This window comes from Ascidiella aspersa, chromosome 2 (genome assembly GCF_963924565.1).
Source record: "Ascidiella aspersa chromosome 2, kaAscAspe10.2, whole genome shotgun sequence".
Taxonomy (NCBI): domain Eukaryota; kingdom Metazoa; phylum Chordata; class Ascidiacea; order Phlebobranchia; family Ascidiidae; genus Ascidiella; species Ascidiella aspersa.
This window is the reverse complement of record NC_139448.1, coordinates 25462270-25489989: the sequence shown is the minus strand read 5'-3', so window position 1 is coordinate 25489989 and position 27720 is coordinate 25462270. Positions and strand designations below refer to the sequence as shown.

General features: G+C 37.4%; 1 protein-coding gene across 1 annotated transcript; it reads right to left on the bottom strand.

Moving 5' to 3' along the window:
- Positions 1-7871: 7871 nt before the first annotated feature.
- LOC146164497 (uncharacterized) lies at positions 7872-18037 on the bottom strand. The gene is made up of 4 exons (XM_083382751.1): positions 17799-18037; positions 16449-16566; positions 16182-16296; positions 7872-8547 (listed from the first exon to the last, which is right to left on the bottom strand). Exons 1-4 carry the CDS (start codon positions 18028-18030, stop codon positions 8347-8349), a joined length of 666 nt encoding a protein of 221 aa, XP_083238877.1. The 5' UTR covers positions 18031-18037; the 3' UTR covers positions 7872-8346.
- Between the last annotated feature and the right edge of the window lie 9683 nt (positions 18038-27720).

The window sequence follows — 27720 nt, the reverse complement described above, 5'->3', positions numbered from 1 at the left end:
TTGGGGGGATACAAGCGTAACTCTGTATAGGTTTATGCAAAACCAAAGCATCACTATGTTCGAAATTTGCAAGTTAACTTAAATGTTTCACTTTTATTATGACTGTATAACATTCTTGTAACGTTCGTAAAAAAATTTTCTGAAACGTTCTTTGACGCGTCAGTAGGCATGTTTAAAGTATAATATTGGATTCGTTCTATCACGAAAAGTTGCACTTAATCGAACGTTCGTTTGGATAAAGGCCAAACACTATAGCTAAACAATTACTTTGCTGCTTTCTATGTAGCCAAGTAGTGCGGAGCCAGCTTTTTTTCAGGCGACCTATTACTTTTTGATAACCTTCGCCCAGCCCTAATCATAATGTGTGCGTCGAACGCTGTTGGGCAAGCAACTAACGTGTAGCCCAGTGGTCGGCAAACTGTGGGCCGCAAGTTACTTTTGTATAGCTTAGTGTTATCATGTAGTTGTGGGCCGCGTGATAGCCCTACATTCATTGCACTGTATTTTAAAAGTTGGTGTGGCTAAGGATTTTGATATTGTCTCAGCGTGGTTTAGGCCCGCGTGCCAAATGTGGCCCTGAGAGTGCCTGTCAAGCTATATGTTTTGCCAACTTATATGTGAACGCAAAAATTTTGCCATTCATTACGGCTTGCCGATGTTTTCGATATCAAGGCGCCGTGTAAGTCGTGTGACTTATAACTGTACAATTTCTGTTAATTCATACTATAAATGTTTTTTCTCGAATCCTTTTATGTGCCATATGGGTCACGTATCCATTGTTTTCGTAGTGGTTTTACGCAGTGGGACTCTGTAAAGCGTACTTTAGGCCACGTCAAAAAAATTGCCGAACACTGGTGTAGCCTAATACCAGTTGAAATTCGCAATTATCTTAAAGGGCGTTAACTTGCAAAAGAAACTCGTAAAACGAAAGTATGGTGCGGGTTTACTCAAGGTCAATTTTAGACCAATGTTTAGCGAGGTTATGCACAGCGTATTGCTCAAGTAATAGCCTAGTAACGCGTTTATAAAACGAAAATTCAGAAATCATCTCGACGAATCTATTAACGTTCTCTTGGCTCAGTACAAAACAGAGCCGAATGTAAAAAACCTTTGTAAGATAAACTTTGTAATGAGTGCTATATTAATTTAAATGACTGATTGTTATTTTTTTACTAAATTACTGATTTTGTTCAATTTTTTAGAAATCTTTAGAAACAAAGTACATTCATTCGTTGATTAATACACATATTTGTTATTAAGGTGAAGAAAGAAGTAAAACAAGTAAAAACAGTTAAACACAACGCTAGGTATTTTTTATAAACAGGGGGGCCACGAGGGTCGATAGCCTTTCAAAGGAGGACACGAAGCATAAAAGGTTGAGAACCACCCAAATTGATAAAATCCACTTTTGACGCCATTATAGGGTGCATTTAACCAAAAAAATGATCTCTGACGTAAAATTGACAATAATAATAGACATTTATCAGTGACCTAGCCAAAAACTCACGCTTAAAAGCACAAAACATTATTTTGTTAAATAGATAACACATAATATTGCGTCATTACGACGTCACCGGTTGCAGTTATTTAATTAAATACTAGAATAAGACAATAACAATTTTTTAACTAAAAAATCAAAAAAAATTGTAAACGCTACTTACTTTGTAATTAATCTATGTCACTTCCAGATTATCATTTGAGACTTCTTATTGGACAACAACATGCCTACAAGACATGCCGTTGCATTGTCAGCATGGAAAGTAGATTTCAGTACTTACATTTTAAAAAGGTAAATTTGTATTCCGCCTTAGGTTATCAACTTATCACTTAGTTATGACACATTAATGTGTATTGATTCTACTTGGAATAATTTAGGGATGATCTGAATAAAGTTTCTTTAATAATAAAAAGAATATCGCAATAGTCTATTTTGTTTACGAAAGTCGCTATATAATTTGTAATTTAAGTGATGTGCTGTTAACAAATTATAATTCATCTCATGTTTAAGATTGTTTGGAGTAAATTCGTGCATCAACTTATTATCCAAGAATTAGGTATTCATCAGAAGGTTTGTTACAGGAGTGCCGTGCATTTTTTTACATAGGGCAGCACACTTTCAGCTTTTAGACATCTAAACGGTACAGTAGTCTACTTTTAACAAATTATAGAATTTAAAAATGTGCTTACTCGATTTATAAAGTACATCCTTTATACAGCCACTCCGGAGTAGCACTAAATGATCGATAAAACATTTTATCTAAAATATTAAGTTAGTAGAGATATATTTACTGCAAAGTCTTTTATTAAAGAGCATTTGTAGTTAAAAAAGATGTTAGCAAACTTAAGATCCAATACATAAAAACATTTATTTGCGGGTAGAGTCCTTTGCGTCCCTAGCAAAATGTTTCTTCGAAAAGTCGAATTTGGATTTCGTTCCGAAAACGAAACGATTTTAAAAGAGCCCCGTCGCATAGACGCCACGTCAAAACCCAGCTGGTCGCTCTACGTCTTCACAACAGGAAATATATTCAGGGTAAATCTGAATATTGGCATCATGATGCCAGTGTACATTGAGGAATGGTCTCATGTCGACCAAATTAGCGCTTTTAAAATTTGAAAATTGATTTTAAACCTGCAAAACGATTGTTAAACAACTGGTGAGCTACTTAACACTAAAACAGCCAGTAAAACGTTTACCTCCAACAGCCAGTGGTGTCGAAATCAACACCACCAGGGCCGGATTTACCAATAGGCTCGGCAGGCTGAAGCCTAGGGCCTCAACGTCCAGGGGCCTCGATTTTCGGTTTCGAAGTTGACAAAACTTGACAAGTTTAAACCCTACCTAAAGTATATATATATATATTCAAGAGTAGAAACGTCTATACACAACTGGTTTCAACCACGTTGTAAACCAGGGGTTGGCAACCTACGGCTCACGGGCCGGATCTTAGACAAGTCCACTTCACATACTTTTTTACTACTTAATTTGCGCTTCGCGCCAATGTTCGTTCTACGTCCGCTTTGTTTAGTTTTGATGCTGCGTTTTCAACTAGATCAGCGCTTTGTGCCGTGGAAGGCTGCCAAGTGCAACGCGAAAAATCGGAAAACGTATTAAAAAATATTAGACACATATTTTTTAACTTTTTTATTTTTTTATTTTCGGCATTAATAAAAACTTGCAAGAAATTTAAAAGAAATACCAGTATACCAATTGCGCTCGCTTCGCTCGCCAGGTGCGCCTTAACTTGAAACAGTTAACAAACACTGAGCTGAATAACTTTAAATGTCATCGCGTTCCCTCAAAGTAATTTTATTACACTTTTTATTCGTAGTATGGATGACGACGTGTGAACTCGAATTTTAAATTAAACAAACGCTTTTTGTCGCGCTTTGCGCAACATTTAACTGCCTCTGTTAAGTGCAAAAAATATAGACGCCTGATTCACAGTTGTTCTATAATTTCAAAAACACAATTCTTATTTAACATTTTGTGCGGCCCGCACAGACCTTTCTGAGTTTGGTTTTGGCCCGCGACTAGAAAAAGGTTGCCGACCCCTGTTGTAAACAGTCATACGTCGTTTGCATCTTAATAAGGGGGGCGCAATGCTAGGTCGTTTTCATAGGGTTAGCAAAGTTCTTCAGAAATCTGAATCGTTATTAAGTACTTGTGCCGAATTGTACAGTTCACTTGTAGGGCTTTCGAAGCGAAATTAAAGATGGGTTTGCAAAAGCAACCTTGCCGAATATTAACTACAGAGATGTGACTAGGAGACAAAGAAATTCACCTGACGCTTTAAGTGAACTTTCTGCAAAGGAAATGTTTAAAATAAATTCCTTTGTCCCTATGCTCGACGCCAATTTACGAAGAAGAGATAATGTGTACAGTGACATTGCACTAATGTTCCTTTTTCTTGCTAATCTGAAAGCAACTATGGTAGAAATTGTACAAGGCGTAGAACTTTTAAAGGAAGCGTATATCCGTAAGATGTTGACCTGAAACTTACTGATGAGCTTCTACAATTTCATTTGTAGCCTAAGTGCGACAAACACAAAACCAGGGGTTACCAGTACAGAAAAGCAATCTATTTCTTTGTCTCATGGAGACAAGGAAAAAAATAAACACTGCCTTTCCTAATGTGGAAGCAAAATGCAGACTGTTTCTAAGATTAATGGTCACTAACTGCTCAGGAGAGAGATTTTTCTCAAGGCTCAAAAGCATTAAAAATAAACTGAGATCGACAATGTCTCGAGAAAGGTTGTCCGCACTGAGCATTCTGTGCATTGAGAGTGACAAACTTAAACAGACAAATTTTGATGAACTTTTGTATGATTTTGCTTTGACGAAAGCTAGAAAAAAAATTGTAGCCTAGTCTTACTCTATTTGATGGCTGTAAGCCTGTAACTATTTCTCATTGATCCTCATAAATAAACTTTACAAATATTGTAACGGTTGTTTGATCAAAGAAATTAAAATTAAAAGCAAAACTGCCTTAACTAAATTTTTATTATTTTATTTAAAAATTTGCACCCATGAATGTGGAAAATTAAAAGAACGAAGAGTTTAATCAGGTCATATTTTTAACATTAAGCAATGACATGTGATGTTGTTTAGAGAGAAATTCTGTGCTCAAAAATAGGGAGCGGCTTCACAAATGGAATAGCCTAGGACCTCTCATGGTCTTAATCCGGCCCTGAACACCACCCTCAAGTATGGACTTCTTTATTAAATTTAGTGACAAAACCCAAAAAGAAAAGCTTTATATTTTGCGTGTACAGCTTACAATAAAGTAACAAGACTCAGCAATTCAACTTTAATGCCGTTGCACAGATGATTAGCTGCAACAAAGTAAACAAACAACACAATCTGATAGTAGGTCTCATTACAAAATCCTAACTATACGTGCTACACACAATATGATAAGTCTTAACATTTTATATCAGGACTCATGCTGATCACTTTACGTCGCGCAATTTTTGCATTCTGTACGCTTCTATAGACCGTTATCACACACTCCGCAAGTTGAATGTCTACCAGCCAACTGAAACGTATTGTTTTTGCAAGCTTGCCACGCAAATTTCTGTCGACCTGTTTCCGCTTCGTGACTTAATCATCTCCAGCTGGGGTATTAAGCTTCATAGGCTGATTACGCAACTGGACATTTTCTGCACAGAATTTAGGAGTTTAGTGGTGCTATGTCCGGGTTTATCCAATCTGCCACAAATGCCATCATCTACTTGCTTCATGGGTTGTATATTTTCTCGCCATTTGTTCAAAAACGTCCAAAGCTTCTATACCCTCACAATTGTAAATTAACTTAATGGGCATCAACCTCTGAATTTCGCTACTTTGTTGTCATATTTTATAAATAATTTTACTTCTGCGAAGTCAGGTCTTGACGAGTGTTCCTGAAGATATGTGGCCCGTTGTTTTCACTTAGCATATAAAGTCAACAGATTGACTTTCCTTGTAAATCACTCTTGCATGCTGCAACCCAATGAAGGCTTAAATAAAAGTTTGGCTCAATTTTAGAAGCTTCTCTCATCGTGGGTCTATGTGTTTTTATTGGTATTAAAATACAGTTGTCAACAAAAATTCCAGCAATCGTAAGTGCTACCACAAGCTTTGAAGCGACCACTAGGATTGACACCTTATTATCCCCTCCGCACTACGTCGCTCTGCTAATGTCGTGTATATAACAAGAAAAAGTTAATACTAGATGTTGTTTATTTTACTCATCCTTTTTACATTGGAAAGTATGTGGCGTAAGCTATTCTTAGGCTCTTAGTCTTAGTAACTTACAAACCGTAAATTGCGTTCATCGACGCGAATAAAAGCACCAAGCTTATTTAATGTATAAATCAATCGTACGAAGTAAAACATTATTATCATCCTGGTGTCGTTTTCGACAACTCGGAGGTTGGAGGTATTACACGTTCAAAAAGAACGAATTCAAAAACATAGTTCTTTGAATATAACTAATTCATACTTCTGAAAAGTTCAGTTTTTTAAAATGTTATATAGTAGCAACCGTATTTAATATAAAAAAATGTACAAAAATATTCGAAATGTGTAGATTTCGGTACCTTGGCCGTTCTAGTGGTAAAACGCTTGCACTGTATATTATTGAACATTTTGCCTAATAAAGCAACTTACAAAACACTTGGATACATCCGTTAGAGTCATTGAGCAGCATAAAATCCACCTAGGTTTTTCAGCTTTTTTTGCAAATATTTAAAAATTGCTTCTGTGTTTATGTAAATGTTCATTTTGAATCTATTTGGAATGCCTGCATGTTTTCTTAAAATCAAATGTAAATGACCTTAACGACTCCCGGAGGCGTGACACCAAGTTTAAGATGCCCTGGTCTAGATCTGCAACTCATGTAGGCCTGTAGGCATAAAAAAATTGAAATATCACAAAACATTTTGGATGAGGTTTCTGAAATACGCCGATACATGTTGCAATTTGAGAAAAAAAGTTGACTCAAGATCGCCTTGGAAACAAGTTCGAATCTCTTCCAATAAAGCGCCATTGAAAAGAAAAACACCCAACCCCTTTAGGAGGAGACTACAAAGAATCTGCTAAAATACTTTGTGCTGCAACGTTAAGTAAAGTTTTCTACCCACAGTCAGGTGCAATACCTACAGTAAAAGTTTGTATTGTCAAAAAATGTTTATTTGGTCTTAAGAGATGGGTTATGATGTCAGGCGGCTGAAGATCACAGACGATCATTTTCAGGTTTTCGAAAAAAAACATGAAAAAGGGAAAAAAAAGTATTTAACTTTTCTTACTGCTTTTAGTAAAACTATGCGACATTATAATACTTTTATTGTTTTACATCTTTCTTCACAGTTCATACAAAACTTTTCACGAAAAACACCAATGGAACTGTTAAGCCAATTATGTCAGATTTAAGAGAAGCTCCATAGAACCTCCTTCAGGTGAAACGATATCATTGTACAACGACATGCACAACCGTAAGATGTAGGTGCAGAAGGCATAAATTACAATGTGCCTTTGCATGCGATCAATGCAAGGGAATGTCCTGTAAAAATGTTGTTGTCCAACAAGAAACCTTGGACGATAATCTATAAGTGACAACTGTTAACTACATCCATGTGCTGCTTATAGTTGTTCTTAAATATGTGAAAATTAGCAGAAGTTATTGCGTAATACTTTAACGTTTTAATTAAATAACTAATGACCTTATAATGATATCATATCATGTGGCATTAATAGCCCATACCAATTTAATATTATGTACTTGTAAGCGTTAGTTTCAATACGAGGTCATTCTTACTGGCCTGCGCTAAGTGTAAATTTTACGTCAATTAAGCTATAGGATTTTTTTCCTTAAAGACTCCTTAATGGCGTCATAAGTTGATTTGATCGATTTGACCCAATTGAGTTTTTTGTTATCAGTAACATATTCTTTAATTTGAGACCAATATCGAGTGCCTAAAAGCATTTTAAATTTTTAAGCCTGTACGGAATAAACTTCTGCTGCAATTTGTTCCATTTTTTCACTTTTTTAACTGGCCTGCAGTGGTTTGGTCAGAAGTATAATTGGAATATCCTAATAGGTTAACACGATAAAGAATACAATAAAATCTAAATAACTCGAATAAGTCTGTTGGTTTTACACAGTCGTAGAAGTCTGTTGGTTTTACACAGTCGTAGAACGACTTATGTAGGTATTCACGGAAAACTAATTTAAGCTGTAAATTAATTTCACAAAATATATTGTAAGCAAGATGAGATTACAACGCGTCCATCAATGTTAATAAACATCAGGAGAATGAATACCAAATAAATACATATTATTCTATACCAAATAAATACATATTAACTAATGAAATGAAAACGGTTTACAATAAATGCTCTTATGTTTGGATGTCCGATAATATCGCGTTGAAGCCGAAACCCGGTGCCAAGTGTTGTGTCGATAATAATCGTCCGATACGAAGGAGTTATCGGTACCGATCCAACAACAAAGTTAAATAACAATTTCAGTCACGATTTACAACGTAACGAAGCGATTCTGCATTGGAAATCAAATTTATCAAAACCAAGTAGGCTAACAGCATAAGATAACGGAATGTCAAGTATAGGATATCGCTAATGTTATTTATGTGATATATAGATAAATCCACCGAACAGCTAAAAAGCGTTAGATTCACGCAAAAAAAAACAGTACTACACGTATATAATAATATATCAGAGAATCTTCCAAAGCCATTTGAATATAATAAACAAAAATAAATTGCACATTTAAAAACAACTTGAAGGTTCTGTTGACTAGCAAAATGAGATAATTAAAGAAACAGATAAACTTATGTACAACTTTAAACACTTGATTGAAAAACGTAGGCTCCGAAAGCTTCGCCGCAGGGACAAAAAATTTTGGAAGTATCCAGAAGTTTAATTTTCCCGTCCTTTTTCAGAATGTTGATAGCCTTATCCAACTCAGCTCGATACGGTTCTACTGGCGCAATCTCATCGGTCATTATGAAAAATCCATGTGGTTTGACCAGTCGCAAGCATTCCTGTAAAAAGCAACACTTTAAATTACACAAAAAAAGACTAGACTGGTGGATCTAATTTTTTTTCTTACTCCTTAATTACAAACCCAAATTCCGGTAACTCCTCCTCAACAAAAAACACAAAAGTTTCCACATTTCATTATAGTGTTTAATTCGATGTGGCCTGCAGAGGCCTTCGTTAGGCCGAAAAACACAGTTTAAACGTGTTAATTTACTTAAGGTTAAGTTTTTTCTAAAATTATTTTACTGAGACATTTGGCGATTTGACTTTGGGTAGTTTAACATAACGATAGGTTGTGAAAAAGTTTAGAAAAGTGTAATTGAAAGGGCATTAAGATAAAAGGGGGTGTTAAATCGCAAATCTACATTTTTGTAAACTGTTCCCCTTTTTTTTTAATTGTAAACCTGAAGTACCCTATTTGGCGTCTGCGTAGGTCTGGACGCAGAAGTAGACGCTACATTCGAAGTTTTCGTAACATCTTTTGCAAACGCCGAAAGATAATAATTTTTGCACCGAAAGATAATAATTAAATCACCAAGAAAAACAAGCCACTTTGCCCACAATGCGCGGAAGTTAGAGTGGACATTCCTATAAATCTTCTTCTATGCATAGGAGAACAGCTCAGCTACATAAACATGCTGCACCCTCAATGCAGGAACTTAAGCATGATAAAGATCTGCTAAATGACTGGATGTATAAAGATGCATCATTGGTAAACTCAGTTACTAAACGAATTGAAGAAGTCTCAGTGCGTCTAATGAATAATTATTCAAAGTTTTTGGACTGGTTACCACCTGGTTAAAAGAGTGATGGTTTCCAGCAGCAGTTAGATGGAGTCGTTCATGGCAAAATGGAAATGGAAAATAGAATTATTCAGTTTGAACAAAAGCTGATAGATAACATTGGACAATGGACATGACCTTACTTCGAGTTCCTTCACATTTCTAACATCTCCTGTTGCTCAACGAACAATTTCAGCTGGGAAGCATTTACCGGTTGATACTGAAAGCTCACACTCTTTAAAGTCTACGCATCGGTCTGGAAGTGTTGCAAAGACCCTGTCAAGTACCTCATCTAGTACAAAGAGACTGGAAGCTAAAGCTAGACTTGCGAAGGCACGGGTAAGATCATCACATGTTGAAAAGGAACAGAAACTTGAAACTGAAAAACAGAAACTTGAAACTGAAAAACAGAGACTTGAAACTGAAAGTCGGAAACTAGCAGCACCAAGGGAACTTGATAAAGCAGAAGCTGAAGTTAAAGTGTGGGAGACAGCGTCAAGGCTGTACGTAGAAGACCATGTTGAGGCACATGTTAATACCTGTGATTCTCCTGTTTCAAAATTATATAATAAAGTCGTTTCTGAAGATGATGTCCGTTCTCCGTTTAAACTGGTTCTGCCTCAGTCTACCCTTACACAGGAGCACAAAAAGGATTATGATACTCCAGCTAAGGAGGAAGTGACAAATTATGACTGCAGTTGGAGAAGCAATGTACACCTCAAAAACTGATGCCGTATAGTTTCATGGAGAACCAATGGAATATTGGCCATTTATCAGAAGTTTTGAAACAATGATAGAGAAGAAGGCACCATCTGACCAGGTGAAATTGAATTATCTGTTGGGCCATTGTAAAGGAAAGGCATACTCTCTTATAGAACATTGTAGAGTTTTACCCCCAACTGCTGGATACAATGAAGCTCGATCCATATTATATGATAACTTTTGTAAACCATATATTGTATCGAGGTCGTTTGTTCGCCAACTTACCAGTGGGCCAAACCTTAAACCTGATGATTCAGATGGCTTGCAGCATTTTGCTACCTCATTGCGAAAATGTCTTTTAATTTTGAAAAGTTTGGGGAATTTTAGTGACCTAAATACTACAGAGTTAGTACTCAAACTACCCTACAGTTCACAGAATCTGTGGAAGCGACGTGTGGCTACCATCCTCAGGGAGTCTGGTAAAGAAGCAAACTTCCAGCATCTGGTAGAATTTGTGGCAGAAGAATCCGAGGTAGCCAATACTGTTTTTGGAAAGCTGTTGGTCCCTCGCAAAAGAAAAGAAAAGAAGCAGACATAAAGACAAACGAAAAAGAGCTATGTTCAAAAAATAGCCAAGCTGATACAGATGCTTGACTTATCTGGAAAACAAAAACGAGTACAAATGGATTACACTTGGCAGAAGACCAAAGACACTAGAAGGAATTGGCGTTGATTTAGGTTGTGTCCATGGATGGAAAGGAAGTCATTGATATAGAAGACGCAATGTCTGTGGACCATATTCCAGTTTGTCCGTACACCTATCCTACTGAAGAGCAATTACAGCATTTACCTCATTTAAAGGGACTTGATATGCCAAGAGTTGACAGCCAGGAAATAATGTTGTTAATTGGCACCGATACGCCATATGCTCACCGAACCTTAGAAATTAGAACTGGAAGAAAGAAGAAGCCATTTGCAGCTCGAACACCTCTAGGTTGGTCTCTGATCGGTCCTTCTCCAGACAAGGGACACATTAAAGCAAACTGAATTCAGACAGTGGAGCTTGATACCCAAATTCAAAAATCGTGGTATCAAGATTTTCAAAAGGAACTTGGAGATCGGGAAATCCCAACTTCCAAGGAGGACAGAGAAGTTTTGAAGTTGATGAAGGAAGAAGTTCAGCATGTCAATGGACACTACTACCTTCCTCTACCATGGAGACCAGGCATGAAAGTACTAGAGAGCAATTTCATTCTGACAGAAAGAAGACTGCAGTATTTAAAGAAGCGCCTGCAAAGAGACGAAGCGCTTCGCAAGAACTATGTGGATAAAATGCAAGAGTACATTGTAAGGGCTTTGCCCGCGAAGTGCCTTCCAATGAGCTTGTCGCTGGACAGGAGTGGTATCTTCCTCGCCACCCAGTTTACCATCCACAGAAGCCGGGCAAAGTCAGAATTGTATTTTAAGTACAAGGGCCTGTCCTTAAATGACTCCCTCATGCAAGGCCCTGATCTCGTTAATAGTTTGATCAGTGTGTTGACCCAATTCCGTCAAAATCCGATTGCGATTGTCGGTGATGTGGAAGCGATGTTCTACCAAGTTCGAGTCACGGAGAGCGATGCCAATTCGCTTAGATTTTTATGGTGGCCAGAAGGCAACATGGAAAGAAGACCCACTGTTCACCAAATGTTGGTTCATATTTTCGGAGCCACATTGCTCCATGCTGTGCTACATTTTGCATGAAGCACACAGCCGAAGGGTTCGGAAACGAGTTCGACAAGCATGTGTCTGACATGGTGAAAAACAATTTCTACCTAGATGATTGTTTAGCATCTGCTTCCACAGAAAAGGAAGCCATAAGCACCGTCTCCCAAACAGCCAAGCGGTTTTGGATGCCATACCTGAAACAGAACGGGTAAAGTCATCGAAGTAAATATTTCCACTGGAGGGGATTCAAGAGCGTGAGCTTGGTGTGTGCTGGGATGTTTTTCGAGACACATTTGGGTTTCATACAAAGGAAACTAAAGAGGAAACTACGCTTACCCGAAGGAAAATGCTATCAGTCATCAATTCGCTGTATGACCCACTTGGTTTTGCAGCACCTGTTATTCTTGTCGCCAGAAAAATACAGCAAAAGGTCATTCAAGAAAATACAGCAAAAGGTCATTCAGTTGAAACTAGGCTGGGATGATGCAATCCCAACGCCTCTCTTAGTGAAGTGAAAGGAATGGTGTTGCCAACTTCCACAACTAAAACACCTGACATTGCCAAGGTGCTTTACTCTACTCAATTTTGGCAAAGTGATAGACCGTCAAATAGAACGGCTATGGTTTTGTTGCTTACTTTCGTCAAGAAAATGATGCTCATGATGTTTATTGTTCATTTCTGTGTGGAAAAGCCAAGGTCACGCCACCGAAGAGTGAAAGCATTCCAAGGTTGGAACTTGTTGCAGCTGTTTCTGCAATAAAAGCTGACAAGTGGTTAAGAAATATTTAAATTTCCCTGAGTGTGAATCTGTGTTTTGGACAGACTCAAACGCTGTTTTATTCAGCATTCGCAATGAACGACTGTTGTAGATGTACATGTAAGCATTAACTTAGTGTGTATTAATTTTAAGAATCGTCATTATTGTTCATTGTTACGGCGATTGTTTTCATTGTGCCAACATTAAGCAGCCTAGTCTCTGAATCGCCTTAAAAAGGCAGTAGCGTGGCTTTTGCGCTACAAACGTTTCCTACGTTTCAAGAAAGAAGGGTTCACAAGGAAGACTTACAGTTCAAGAGATTAATGAAGCAGAGTTGGAAATTGTGAAGTTTGTTCAACGCTCCGCCTTTCCAGCTGCATTCAAAGCACTGTCAAAGTCAGATTAAAACACAAATCGGCAGACCCGTCGCTGTCTTAAGAAGTGCGACCAAACGAAGTGTTTAAATAAACTGAATCCCCTACTAATGAATGGTGTCATAAGACTTGGAGGAAGATTGGACAATGCACTTATACCATTTGAGTCCAAGCATCCGATAATTCTGCCTAGCTACCATCACCTTACGAAGCTGATAATAACTCATTATCATAAAGAAGCGGGTCATTCCGGAACTGTGCACACTTGGACGTTAATTCGCCAAATGTATTGGATTATCAAAGGCGGTGCCGCAGTTCGGCGCACTCTGGCCTATTGCATACTATGTCGCAAGCGCAATGCGCCGCGCAGCCAGCAACTGATGGCAGAACTACCCATGGCTCATTTGAAAAATAGCGAACCACCGTTCGCAAACACTGGAATTGATTATTTTGGCCCGTTTATTGTAAAACGTGGCCGCAGCGATGTGAAAAGATACGGCTGCATTTCCACGTGTATGACTATGCGCGCTGTGCACATTAAAATCGCTGAGGATTTATCAACCGACGCATTTATTAATGCCTTACGAAGATTCATCGCAAGACGAGGAAAGCCAATTGAGATATACAGCGACAATGGAACCAATTTCGTTGGCGCTGAACGTGTTTTACGCGAATTACTGGAACAAATAGACCAAAAAAGGCTGGAAACGCACCTTCAGCAACAAGGAATCAAGAGGTCGTTCAATCCGCCAGCAGCCAGCCATATGGGCGGAATATGGGAAAGAATGATCCGTTCGTTTAAAACGATTTTGTGGAATGTTGCATAAAGCACCGAGCATTAGGGAGGACACCCTTCACACGCTGATGATAGAAGTTGAGAATATCCTCAACTCGCGACCACTGACGCCTGTCACGTTTACCCCCAGTAACGTAGAACCGCTGACACCAAATCACATTCTACTGCAAAGGCTCAGTCCTGTTATGTCACCTTGGGCAGTTTGATGAAAAGGATAATTACAATCGACGTCGCTGGCGACAAGTTCAGTTTCTAGCTGACGAGTTTTGGAGGAGGTGGACGAAAGAGTACCTGCCCACCATCACTTTGCGACAGAAGTGGCCTGACAAAAGAAGAAACCTCGAATAAGGAGATATCGTTCTCATCGTAAACGAATCCTTGCCCCGCCGTGGCTGGGACATGAGTCGTGTGATCTAAACCTATCCGGACAAACATGGAGTTGTCCGACATGTGGATCTTAAAACGCAATCGAGTGTCGTAAAGCGACCGATTGCAAAATTATGCCTCATCGTAGAGGCGCGCACCGGCGTGCATCCGACACGCTCCGAGTGTGGTGCACAAAAGAAGGAAGATATGGAAACGAATGCTATGCTGGTTCACGCTTGCTCATATACAGGCGTGACTATCGCGATTGCGAATGTACATACAGAGAGGCTTCGGTTTTTCGACTTTGCGTTGATTTGCGCCGTTTTTTTTGTTGTCAATTGAAATGTACTGTCATGTGTCGTACATTTAGGGGGGAGAGTGTTAGATCGCAAATCTACATTTTTGTAAACTGTTCCCCTTTTTGTATAATTTAAATGGTTGAAAAACACCGCCTCATGCGGTCACGATGTCGCCTCGTTTTTTGTTGAAAACGTAAGCCGTTTATTAAATTATTACTTTATTTGCTGAATTCTATAAGCTGGTAATGTTTCATTGTTAATGCCTTTACAGAAGTAATTTAAAAGCTAAATTTGAACTGTCTGTGTAAAGTTTCATTTGCTGTGCATTTTAAAGTATTTCAACTCAAGCTAATATTTTGGTAAGTGCTGAGTTGACTGTTGTAGATGTACATGTAAGCATTAACTTAGTGTGTATTAATTTTAAGAATCGTCATTATTGTTCATTGTTACGGCGATTGTTTTCATTGTGCCAACTATAAGCAGCCTAAATTTAATGTTATAACTACAGTGTGACTTCGTGCTCCCACAAATTTTAATTGAAGACCAAGGCTCAAACGTTTGGGTGAGATTTGTTGTTTGCTGTTGTAAAATGTACATATAATATGCATATTCGTTGATTTTAGAAAATCGCTCACTCGCCACATAATTGCTCGTCCTGCCATTTCAAGCCTTTAAATTAAAGCGTGTCACCAGTAATAAAGTTTTGGTTGGATACCTTTGTGGAGTTTGGGGGAAGAGAACTGTGTAGGAGAGCGCGTTTTCGAATTGTAAACCTGAAGTACCCGATTGGGCGTCTGCGTAGGCCTGGACGCGGAAGTAGACGGTACAGGAGGATTAAAATTGAAGGGCTTCAAGCTAAATCAGAGGACATTTCTAACTACATGACTTGCAAAAAGAAATGAAACCCAATAATTAAATGAGAAATTTTATAATTCAATTTTAGTTTGGAATATACACCATTGCAGCTTTTATAGCAGGGACCGGCAACCTTTTTATTGTCGCGGGCCAAAACCAAACTAGGAAAGGTCTCTGCGGGCAGCACAAAATGTTAACTAAGATTGTGTTATTAACATGTTCGAACAACTGTTAATCAGGTGGTCCTCGGATCGTTTTTGCACTTAAAAAGCGTTTGTTTGGTTTAAAATTCGAGGTTACATGTCGTCATCCATCCTACTAATAAAAAGAGAAATAAAACTACTTTGGGGAACGCGATAACATTTAAAGTTAACTAGCTTTGTGTTTGTAAACGTTTTTAAGTCCAGCACACTTGGCGACCGAAGCGAGCGCGATTTTTTTTTTGGTATACCGGCATTTCTTTTAAATTTCTTGCAAGTTATTATTACATTGCCAAAAATGAAAAATAAAAAAATCTTAACAAAGATATGTCCAATATTTTTGAATAGAAGTTTTCCGTTTTTTCGCGAAGCACTTGGCAGCTGTCCACAGCGCAACGGCAAAGAAGTGCTGATCTAGTTAAAAAGACAGCATCAAAAGTAACCAAACCGCATGCAGAAAGATCATTCGCGCAAAGCGCGAAAATTTTTCGCACTTTTGTAGTTAAAATAGTCAAAAAGTATGTGAAATGGTGTCTAATTTGTCGAAGAGGCGTCGGGCCGTAGGTTGCCGACCCCTGTTTTATAGCCACCTTCTTTGCATTATTTATAATAACTTTCGATTTTTTGAAGATAGTAATGTTGTATTTTGGTACCCATCCTTGTTATCGGTATTTCAATAAAGTATCGAACATCCCTATTGTCGTAAGGCATGAAAGAACGAGCGATGTTACCGATACCTGGTACCTGCTAAATTTCCCTATTTTAAAGATTATATTCCTTGGGAAGTTAATATATTACCTGAAAGGCTGAAATCGGCAAGTGATTAGCTGAAAAAGCCCCAGCACTTAAAACAACATCGTACGATTGTTTTGGCAAGGGTATTTCTCCGGTTACAAGGTGTTGAACAATACATCTGCCAACAAAACAATATTCTGTATTTTATTTTAAGTTTGTCCTACAGTATTATTTTTGTGCCAAATTCGCAAGAAAAACAGTTTTACCCTCTTTGCGGCATGTGAACAAAATTGAACGTCTATGTACAAATTTTACTACAAACATTGTAACCTGTAGTTGCAATTCCGTTTGCTTGCTCTAAGAAGCATATTTATGCTGCTATCCAGAATGTCTATAACACCATTGAAGTTAGCCTTCTTCCTTAAACAAACGGCAATTTCACCTGTTCCTAAATGATGTAAAATAATGTAGGAATTATTGTCGCAAATATACATTTTATGAAGTAGGTTGACCAAAGCTGACGAGACCATAATCGTATTAGAATTTGCCGATGGAAACACATCGCATTTTCGGTAATGCGGTTTATTTAGACAAATATTTTCCTTGTGCAACGCAATTTATCCAATGAAGTTTGGCTGAGTTTTGTATAAATTTTTGTCATTTTATTATGATTCCCTCCAAAAAATGTACCCCCAACCCTTGGGCCCACCCTACAAAAATATACAACCTTCTTGATCATTTTTTGTCTAAATTCTAATAAGTACAACCAACAGTTTTCTAATAAATCAACTTTTTGTATTAATTTGCCATAAAACCACCCGATTGTTGGGTTGTTTATTCCTAATAAACAAAGGGATTCGTAATATTATTTTTATGGTTTACTAGCGATTTGGTTTACATCAATAGGATATTGACAAACATTACAAAAGGGAGATATATTGCTAGATATTACTGTCGCTAGGTAGGCGTAGAGAGCTTCAAATAACTTAACGTCACACTATTTTATAGCGAAAAAATAGGACCCGCTCATAATTTTGAAGCAATAAACCCAATTAACATAATAAACATAAATTTTAAAGAAAAAAGCCGAATATGTTTTAAAGTTTAATTTTATGAGTACCAGATTATAAACCCGCAAAACTACTTGAGGCGCAATTTATACATCGCATCGTCGTGAACGTGAAAAAACACAGTAATTTTTTTCGTACGACCCACCGGTGGATCACATCGCAGTAGCGAAATTTTATGCATGACCCACCGGTGGGTCGTATCGCCGTGAACGTGTTAATAAGTATTTTTATCACCGACCTCGAACTTTCAATATATTTTGGTTAAGTCTATAAAAAAGATTGTGGGTAATACAATACATAAATATAAAAATTCTACTTTCATACTATCTTGTCCCCAGTTATCAAACTTGTACCGCAAATGATTCTTTGTGGTTGCCATCTTGACAAGAAAAGTTTTGGCTAAAATAAAAGCGTGAGCCAGCAATATTTGTTTTTATTTTAACTTCACAGTGAAAAGTATATTAAAGGTATCAAAGTGTCTTTTGGTACAAATATATAATTAGACTGAGTTAGATTACTCCATGATTAAGTTAATTATAGTTTTGTACAGTAAATAAACAACAAATCAATAATGCGATTTCATTTGTATAAATACACCAAGGGCTCTTACCTCCGCCAACATCAAGGATTACAGTGTCGTCTGACAGTTTTACGTGTTTGCAACAAAGCCTGGCAATTTCGTGAGGAACTTGAATATAGGAATCCTGCGAACAGTGCTCGTCGTAATTGTTCGCCCATTCATCGTAGGCCTGTCTTGTCTCCACCGCATTTTTAGCCTTCAACACTTTCGCATAGGCGAGCACCGCCTCCTCAGATTCTTTGAAAGTGTCAGAGAGTTCCATAATCTAGTTTTTATCTGTCAAAACCGTTATACAAAAAGTTATGCAATTCGCCACCTTAAATTTTTTTGCATGTCGTTATTAAAATGCTCGACACTTACAAACTTCAATGCATTTTTAACTCATGTAGGCTACTTTAGTTTAATTTTTTGTATAGTTACGCGTTTTAGTTTCCTGTGTGACTAACTATATAGTTTTGCGTAACTTTTGAACCGAGTCGAAAAACAACCATAGACCATTGCCTTCTGCATTCTGTTCGTACATACAACATCAATCAAAGGGGATCTTTCGGAATCTTGTTACAACAACTTGATTGCATGTTGGGCTACTTGCACGAAAAACAGATTGTCACTCGCACAACTGGACACTTATAAATACTGACAAGTTTGGTTTTACTTTATGTCAAAGCCTTTTTTTGTAACGGCAAAATACATTTAGGATTGTGTAAGATTATCGTGTTAATTAATGCGGTCAGTTCAACCGATCATGGTAAATCAAATGTGCAACATAAATTGGTATAGGGAAACTTTTAAGCCGGATAAACGCATCTTGTTGTTGTTCGCAATTGCTTCTTGGTGATAAGTTACCAGCATATGAGACTCGGTGCACAACAATATAATGACAGCTCACATTCTTGATATATTTGTGATTATGCGATGCGAAAATCCCTATGATTAACAAACTTAAAAGAAAACCTAATACAACGATTTTTTTTAAATAAAACAACATTTATGCACGTCTCTTGGTCACAATGTTGCTTTACTGGTAAAGTAAATGCCCATAAAATGTCTATAAACATAAAACAGTCTGGTGTAACAAAACACTGGAAAATGACTTTAGAAGGAAAACCGTTGTTGGAGTTTTGTGGGAGTTTTTTGAGATTTCGTATGGTTTAATGAAATATCCGATCTTTGAACCAAAAAAACGTTGCCCATATTTTTGATATTTATGCAATACGCTACACGTCGCCAAAAATGATTGAAGACAGGTAAGTTCGAATGTAACATGCTTTTAATCAAAAGCAATATTAGATTGTAGTTAGTTGTAAGCAGGCGCGGATCTAGGATTTCAGTTTGGGGAGGGCCATGAATTTTTTTCAGATATGACGTCACAAAAGTATACCATTGCGTGACGTCATAATTCAGGTAAAAATAACATCGGCTGGCCGAATAAACTAACTCCTGCAAAATAACGCGAAAAACAGACATTTTGAAAGCACGAAAAAGTAATAAGGTTAGGCTCTACAGTGGGCCGGTTTACTAGTTTGACCCGGTATGAAGAATATCGCTGAAAGACGCTACCATGTCTATTGTCTACACATCTTGCTTTTTTCCGAAAAGGCGAGAGCAACCGCACATGCTACCGAAAAAGCGCCGAGGCCACGTCGCAATAAAACCATAGCGTTGTCTGCTGCGGTCAGCTGTGGTTCTTTCATGACACTTCTCTCAATTTTTAAGTTACTGTAGTTGGTTTTTGCCAAATAAGGTTGCTGAAATGAGCAAAACTCTATGCAGAGTTAATCCTAACATTGGATTGGTTATTCAAATCCTTACACAAGGGTCGGCAACCTTTGTGTAGTAGTCGCGGGCAAAAAGCAAATTCAGAAAGGTCTCTGCGGGCCGCACAACATATATTAAATGAGATTTTATGTTATTACAACTTTATAACAATTGTTAATCAGGTGGGCCTCGGATTTTTTTGCACTTTAAAAAACGTGTTTATAATTACTTTTAAGGAGGCAGTAAAGTCTTGGCGCAAATTCGCTAAAAAGGCGTATACTTGGTTAAAAATTCGAGTCCGCACGTCGCCATCCCCCTACTACTATTGAAAAAGTGTAATAAAAGTACTTTGAGAAAACGCGATAAATTTTATAGTTATAATCTATTTTAGTGTTTGTTAACAATTTGGGGCACACGAGCGTGGCGAGCGAAGCAAGCGCGATTTTTTTGGTATACCGGTATTTCTTTTAAATTTCTTGTTTTTGTTACATTTTAAAAAAAATGGTTAAAAAATATTTGTCGATTATGTTTGAATACGTTTTTCGTTTGTCCGCGACGCACTTAGCAGCTTTCCACGGCGCAACAGTAAAGAAGCGCAGATCTAGTTCAAAAAGAGCATCAAAACGTAAACACACTGGATGTATAAAGATCATTAGCGCGAAGCGCGAACATTTTTGGCATTTACACACTTAAAATAGTCAAAAAGTATTTAAAATGGACTCGTGTCTAATTTGTCAAAGAGGCGGCGGGCCGGATGAAGTATATTGGCAGACTGGTTCTGATACAGATTTGCATTAACAACAAAAAAGATTTTAATTGTACTTGGATATAAGTTAGTTATTATATAGTCGAGGTCACTTAAGCCGTCTCTGCAAATCTGAAAAACGCCGCTTTGCGCGAGAGCGCGAAACGAATTTTACCATTTTTTTGAAATGTTCATTATATGGCGCCATGAGCTCGTACACCACTACAAAGCTTAAAAAGATGTCTTATTTTGGCGAAAATAGGCCATACTACCTAGGGAAACGCGAAAATAAGCTGCCTATTAAGTAAAAAAATGTACATATCTTTTAGTTTTTTTTGGGGGGGGGCATGGCCATATCGCCCCCCCCCCCCCCTAGATCCCTAGATCCGCCCCTGGTTGTAGGCCACCATACAGTTTTCTGATAAAAAATTCCGACAAAAACAATCCATTTGATTACTTACAATAAGAACACGAGGCTATTCATTATCAAATTCGGCTTATCAAATTATTTAATGCTACACTACTTCTTTTATGTACATTAATAAAGGATTTTTATTTGTTAGTTTGGTCAATCCTATTTTGTAAGGACCTCGTTTGCCACCTCCGTTAAAAAATTTCTTGCTAAATTATTAAACGTGATGCTAACCTGGATTGCGATATTTTTTTATCCATAAAATATGCCGCTATTACTGCGTCCAATCACTACAAATTTCTTAAGCCTTCGATCCAACATTTTATTTACTGCTGGACAGCCTAAACAAAATGAAAACAAAATTTTTACTGCTGGACAGCCTAAACAAAATGAAAACGGTATCTCTAGCGTTAACGCAATTCAAATAAATCGCTACAATGTTTACTACACCATAATGCTTCCCTGCGCACGTTTCAAAGGACCGCTTCCTGTATGTTGTATTCAATTATCAATTGTTGTCAACCGCTCAACACTGACGACAGAAAGAATGCTTCCTGTAGCGCGAACAACTTTGTTTATATGTTATTCGTCACGACTAGGCTGCATGTTGACGAAGAAAAACAATCGATGAGAAATAAGTAAAAACAGTAGGGGTTTGCGTTAATTGCTACCCTATACCTTTTTCGGCATTGTAATATTGCAAGTGCTTTTTAAAACAAATTTTTGTTTGTTAATTGCGTTTTTGTTACTGTAGTACAGGGGCGGGCCGCATGCGGCCCTTTGCCATTTTTGTGCGGCCCTTCACCTTCTTCGAGCTATTTTTCCCTAATGAGGCTATGAGCGTGCACCAATGTTGAAACTTTTGCTCTTTCAGTTTCCTGTTTAAAAGTACAATGTAACCCATTGGCTATACATCGCTACACGAATGCAGTTGTTGAACTCGAATGAGAAGCATCTATTACAAAACAATCTTTATTCATAAAGTTTTACTTGAGTCACGTTGGTATGATAAAGAATTGTTTGCAACAATTACACTTGTCTGCTACGACTTTTGCCGCGCATATTGACTGAGACGTTATGTTTAACAGCTGGTTTTGAATTATTGCTGTTAAATAGTTTGCGTCTATGCACATCTGGCTTGGAACCAAACATTGACAAGTTGGTTCAAAATATCCACATGTGTGTCTGCTATGGTATTTTATATTCGCTTGTACTTGTTTTTCTAGTAAAAGCTGAAAATATCAATTAGTGATTATTTGATGTGCAGCCCTTCTGTAAGCATTAAATTTCCTAACTGGCCCTTGTGTTAAAAAGGTTGCCCGCCCCTGCTGTAGTACCTGTAAAAAAAATTTAGAGAAGCATTACCTAACTTTACTTATATGATTAGCATTCATAATATCATTATACAAAACAGTAAAAAAAAGTCTCTAATTAATTCGCTCGGTAGCAATGTACTCTTAGGGAAGCAGCATATTTCATCTAGTGGGTTGGAAACGATGTACTTACATGTTAGGCAAAATCATTTTGTGGGTCATCGATATTTAACCGCGCCCTGTTAATCATAAAGGCCGATATGTTTAGGCTAGTAATTAAAAGCAACTGATTTGCAAAACAAATTGCAGCAGAAGATTTTTTGTTAGTTAATGACGATGCCAAAAACTGCCAAAAAGGCCCCGGAAATGCTTATAACACGTCATAATGACATCATCCCTATTCCGTTTTCTACGAAATTCAAAGTGCTTCTAGACCAGGGTTTCTCAAACGTGGCCCTCGGCCCCCTTGGTGGGGGGCGGGGGGCACGGAACGGTAATTGGGGGGATACAGGCGTAACTCTGTACCTATAGGTTTATGCAAAACCAAAGCATCACTATGTTCGAAATTTGCAAGTTAACTTAAATGTTTCACTTTTATTATAGCTGTATAACATTCTTGTAACGTTCGTAAAAAAAATTTTCTGAAACGTTCTTTGATGCGTCATTAGGCATGTTTAAAGTATAATATTGGATTCGTTCTATCACGAAAAGTTACACTTAATCGAACGTTCGTTTGGATAAAGGCCAAACACTATAGCTAAACAATTACTTTGCTGCTTTCTATGTAGCCAAGTAGTGCGGAGCCAGCTTTTTTTCAGGCGACCTATTACTTTTTGATAACCTTCGCCTAGCCCTAATCATAATGTGTGCGTCGAACGCTGTTGGGCAAGCAGCTAACGTGTAGCCCAGTGGTCGGCAAACTGTGGGCCGCAAGTTACTTTTGTATAGCTTAGTGTTATCATGTAGTTGTGGGCCGCGTGATAGCCCTACATTCATTGCACTGTATTTTAAAAGTTGGTGTGGCTAAGGATTTTGATATTGTCTCAGCGTGGTTTAGGCCCGCGTGCCAAATGTGGCCCTGAGAGTGCCTGTCAAGCTACATGTTTTGCCAACTTATATGTGAACGCAAAAATTTTGCGCGTTTCGCGCGTAACCTATTTTCTTCGTTTTATATTATCATTACGGCTTGCCGATGTTTTCGATATCAAGGCGCCGTGTAAGTCGTGTGACTTATAACTGTACAATTTCTGTTAATTTATACTATAAATGTTTTTTTCGAATCCTTTAATGTGCCATATGGGTCACGTATCCATTGTTTTCGTAGTGGTTTTACGCAGTGGGACTCTGTAAAGCGTACTTTAGACCACGACAAAAAAAATTGCCGAACACTGGTGTAGCCTAATACCAGTTGAAATTCGCAATTATCTTAAAGGGCGTTTACTTGCAAAAGAAACTCGTAAAACGAAAGTATGGTGCGGGTTTACTCAAGGTCAATTTTAGACCAATGTTTAGCGAGGTTATGCACAGCGTATTGCTCAAGTAATAGACTAGTAACGCGTTTATAAAACGAAAATTCAGAAATCATCTCGACGAATCTATTAACGTTCTCTTGGCTCAGTACAAAACAGAGCCGAATGTAAAAAACCTTTGTAAGATAAACTTTGTAATGACTACTATATTAATTTAAATTTAAATGACTGATTGTTATTTTTTTACTAAATTACTGATTTTGTTAAATTTTTTAGAAATCTTTAGAAACAAAGTACATTCATTCGTTGATTAATACACATATTTGTTATTAAGGTGAAGAAAGAAGTAAAACAAGTAAAAACAATTAAACACAACGCTAGGTATTTTTTATAAACACGGGGGCCACGAGGGTCGATAGCCTTTCAAAGGGGGACACGAAGCATAAAAGGTTGAGAACCACTGTTCTATAGACTCTCGAGATTGTCTCTGTTCACAAAAAATAAAAATGGGCCAAATTGATAAAATCCACTTTTGACGCCATTATAGGGTGCATTTAACCACAAAAATGATCTCTGACGTAAAATTGACAATAATAATAGACATTTATCAGTGACCCAGCCAAAAACTCACGCTTAAAAGCACAAAACATTATTTTGTTAAATAGATAACACATAATATTGCGTCATTACGACGTCACCGGTTGCAGTTATTTAATTAAATACTAGAATAAGACAATAATGGTCTTATCCGAACTGTTTTGTTTTATTACGAAGCTGATGTTATTCCAATTGCGGTGTTATTGGTGGACCCCGTCAGCCGTCATTATACCGCACAATTGTTTCTAACAAGATCGTTGGCATTTTCATTTGCTCGTTTGGCATTTTCATTTGTACGCAACACCTATAATCCTAATAGTATCATGATTCAAACCTCCTTTGAATCTAGTGCAGGGGTTCGTAAATAGCTTTAAGCCGCACACCTTGACGAAATTTAGCAAAACTCACGCCTCCCGTACCGTTCCGAATAATATGTTTCAGAGTCACAAAGCACATGTTCTTGCTTTTCACTGTTACTTTCAATATAGACTGGTCTGCATTAAACAAGCAGCGTTTTTATATCGAACATACCAATGTAAACATTGCTTAGTGAAATATGACGGTTACATGTTCGACTGTTTAACTATGCAAAAATGTTGTAATTGTATGTCACATTCTTTAGCCAAACATTAGTTTTGCGATGTAGTCATGTAATTTAGCCTCGGATAGATCGACCAGCGACGATTCCAGATTTTCTATTTCGCGTGTGCCGTAAAAAAGTTCGCGTTTATTTCCGGGTAAAATGTTGTAAAAGCATAGTAGGCCTTTGAAAACGACAAATCTGAAAACACTGCGAAGTAAATCTGAAAACACTGCGATTGCTATGGAAACTGTCGTTGAAGGCAGGGTTTCCCAAACTGTGGTCCGCGGACCACCAGTGGTCCGCGGCAACTGTACAGGTGGTCCGTGGTGATACAACAAGAAATTTTCACACATATACGTTTTGCAGTACGTACCCTTTCAAAGATAAACTACACAACATAATGATTTCGAAAGCTTTTGCTATCCAGTATCGTAAATCTTACTTCGTGCATCTTCATTGTAATCAAAAAGTTGTTTACGAAAAAATTCTCATATTTCTCGTTTATGATGTAATTATATATTTTTGTGTAAGAGAGCATTTTAAGCTCTTACCAACATGAATACAAAATACAGGTCCAGACTTTCCGTGAACTCTGACTTAAAAGTAGGGCGATTATTTTTTTAAGCGTATTAAATCTTTACTAAAAAGTAATATACGTTATACGCGAGTCAGCAGAATTAACCACGCTGGCCTGGTTTATCGCAGAGTTCAGCTCGAACTTCGTTTTTGTTTTATTCAGTTGAGTGTCTCTGATTTTGAGCAATGCATTGAAAACTAATTGCTGTATTTTTACGCTCGTAATTGTTCCATTTCCTATTCCAATAATATACTAGGTTTTTGTTATTAATTATTTTTACGATGTTATTTCAACTATTTACACAGCATCTTTTTATTTACACAGCAACCAGCGTCTTGTTATTCTTTGTAGTGGTTTATCTTGTTGAAATGACAAAAATATTAACTAAGCGTTTTCAGGAGTTTTTCATAAACCCAAAATATAACTGATTTGTGTTCGACCGGTAGTAGTCAATAAAGCATCAAAATCGTGTGGTTAACGATGCGAAGACACTAATGCAGTACTTCAAACAACAATATGTAGTTCAAATCAATGTATATCTAATAGGTCAAAATTTTGTCAAAAAAATATTTTTTAGGGTCAAAATTTGTCAAAATTTCAACTTTTCAGGTCGAAATTTATCATTTTTTTGGTCAAAAAATATTCGCCCTACTTGAGTTTGCCTTTCACAAATAACTTCGAGAATCAATGATTTATGCAGAAAAAAGCAATCACATACATCTTATTGACGTTGTTAGTTTTGTAAATAAATAAAATTCGGTTTTATTTATGCTTGCTTTGTATTGTGGTCCGCGAAAAAAAACAGATTTATAAATAGTGGTCCGCGGTCAAAAAAAGTTTGGTAAACCCTGGTTTAAGGCACTGTAACTGAATATCAGAAACGTTAAGGTACTGTAACTGAATATCAGAAACGGGAAAAAAATATTCATATCACTTGGGGAGTATATGTTAAGTGATTGGTTTACATAGCATGTGTCAGTTACAGTAAAATGTACTTTGAAAACAGTTATTCCTGTTCTCATAACTTATAATATATATTTTTTTTTCAGTGAATTTTATCGCCTCGCATCCCATGATTTCGCCTCGCATCCCATGGCGCCACCCAGTTGAAGTACTGAAGTACATATGATCTAAGTTAAGGTATTGCAGGGGTGGGCAAACTGCGGCTCGCGAGCCGCATGCGGCTCTCCGGTAGTTTTTTTGTTGCTCTTCTAGTTGAATAGTAAAATTGTAAAATATTGTAAAGGTTACCAAGAGTACCGTTTGTAAGCGTTTCTCTCTTTATTTTCTTTATTTAGGCCAGCATTTCGTTATGACGTAACACCAGACGTAAGAGTCCGAAGAGTTAGTTAACAAAAGACTGATATCAATAAATATTGTGCGTGATATTTTGCTATTACCGTTATTATTATTGTGTTGATTATGACCATCACTTTGTTATATTACAATTCGGTCATTTTTGCGGCTGACCTTGCATTACCGTTTTTGTATTGAAATAATTTTGAGGCTCTCTGGTACTTGTATTTTCTGCAAATGGCTCTTCCATTGAATAAATTTGCCCACCCCTGGTGTATTGAACGTACAATGTGCTGTTATTATGCGCCTATTTATACTTTGTTTGTTGAGCAGCTATAGCCTACTATGAAGAAAATGGCCAAACACACGATGCCTTTTGGTAATGTGTTTTTGCCACTCATACAGTGTACAGTTCTGTGGATTGTCAATAAATTTATTTTTTATACAACATTTTGACCATCGTGAAATTTAGACCGCAACAAAACAAAAAATTACACGACCCTGGCCGTACGTTGCACAAATAAGTTGGTTTCGTTTAATTAAATAAAAGGTAACAAACAGAATTATTGAAAATGTTGTATTCGTTTGCAGCATTCCATTACTTTATATTTTTGCAGTGTAAACAGCCGCCTACCCCTGCTCTGTATGGTGTCCGGCAGTTGTAGGCGAATCATCTTCTTGTCAGTATATCATGTACGAAAGCATACGTAGTAAAACATGGATGCCGAATAAGAATATTTTATTTGTTTGCACAAGATAACACAACATCCTAATGTAGGACAGGGTTTCTCAACCGTGGCTCTCGGCCCCCCTGGGGAGCCACGGAGTGATCATTGGGGGGCCAAAGCCATAACACTCTATCTGGGTCGAATTATTTTTAAACCTACTCAAATATACCGGAAAGTAACGTAATATACCTCATTTTTCACGTCGTTTGATGATTATTACTCAATATCGGATCCTAAAATTCGAATCCAAATTGTAATCAAACCAAATTCTGCTGTTTATATCGGTTTATTGGAACCGACAAAATGTGTTCGTTTTATCGCGGAAGTTATGCCTAGTCGACAGGCGTACATAAACGAGTGGCAAGTTTGTACTAAAGCCGATTATAGCTATGGCTAAACAATTACTGTGCCGCTTCGTGTAGTTGTAGCCTAATAAGATGGCGTTAGGTTAGTGTTCTTTTGGCGACCAATTAC

What these genes read in the sequence shown, in the direction of transcription:
- LOC146164497 (XM_083382751.1), bottom strand. Translation starts at nt 18,030, where the DNA reads ATGGAACTCTCTGACACTTTCAAAGAATCTGAGGAGGCGGTGCTCGCC. An exon ending in AATCCTTGATGTTGGCGGAG is followed by an intron (nt 16,567 to 17,798) that starts GTAAGAGCCCTT and finishes TACATCATTTAG; the next exon opens with GAACAGGTGAAATTGCCGTT. An exon ending in AAACGGAATTGCAACTACAG is followed by an intron (nt 16,297 to 16,448) that starts GTTACAATGTTT and finishes TTTTGTTGGCAG; the next exon opens with ATGTATTGTTCAACACCTTG.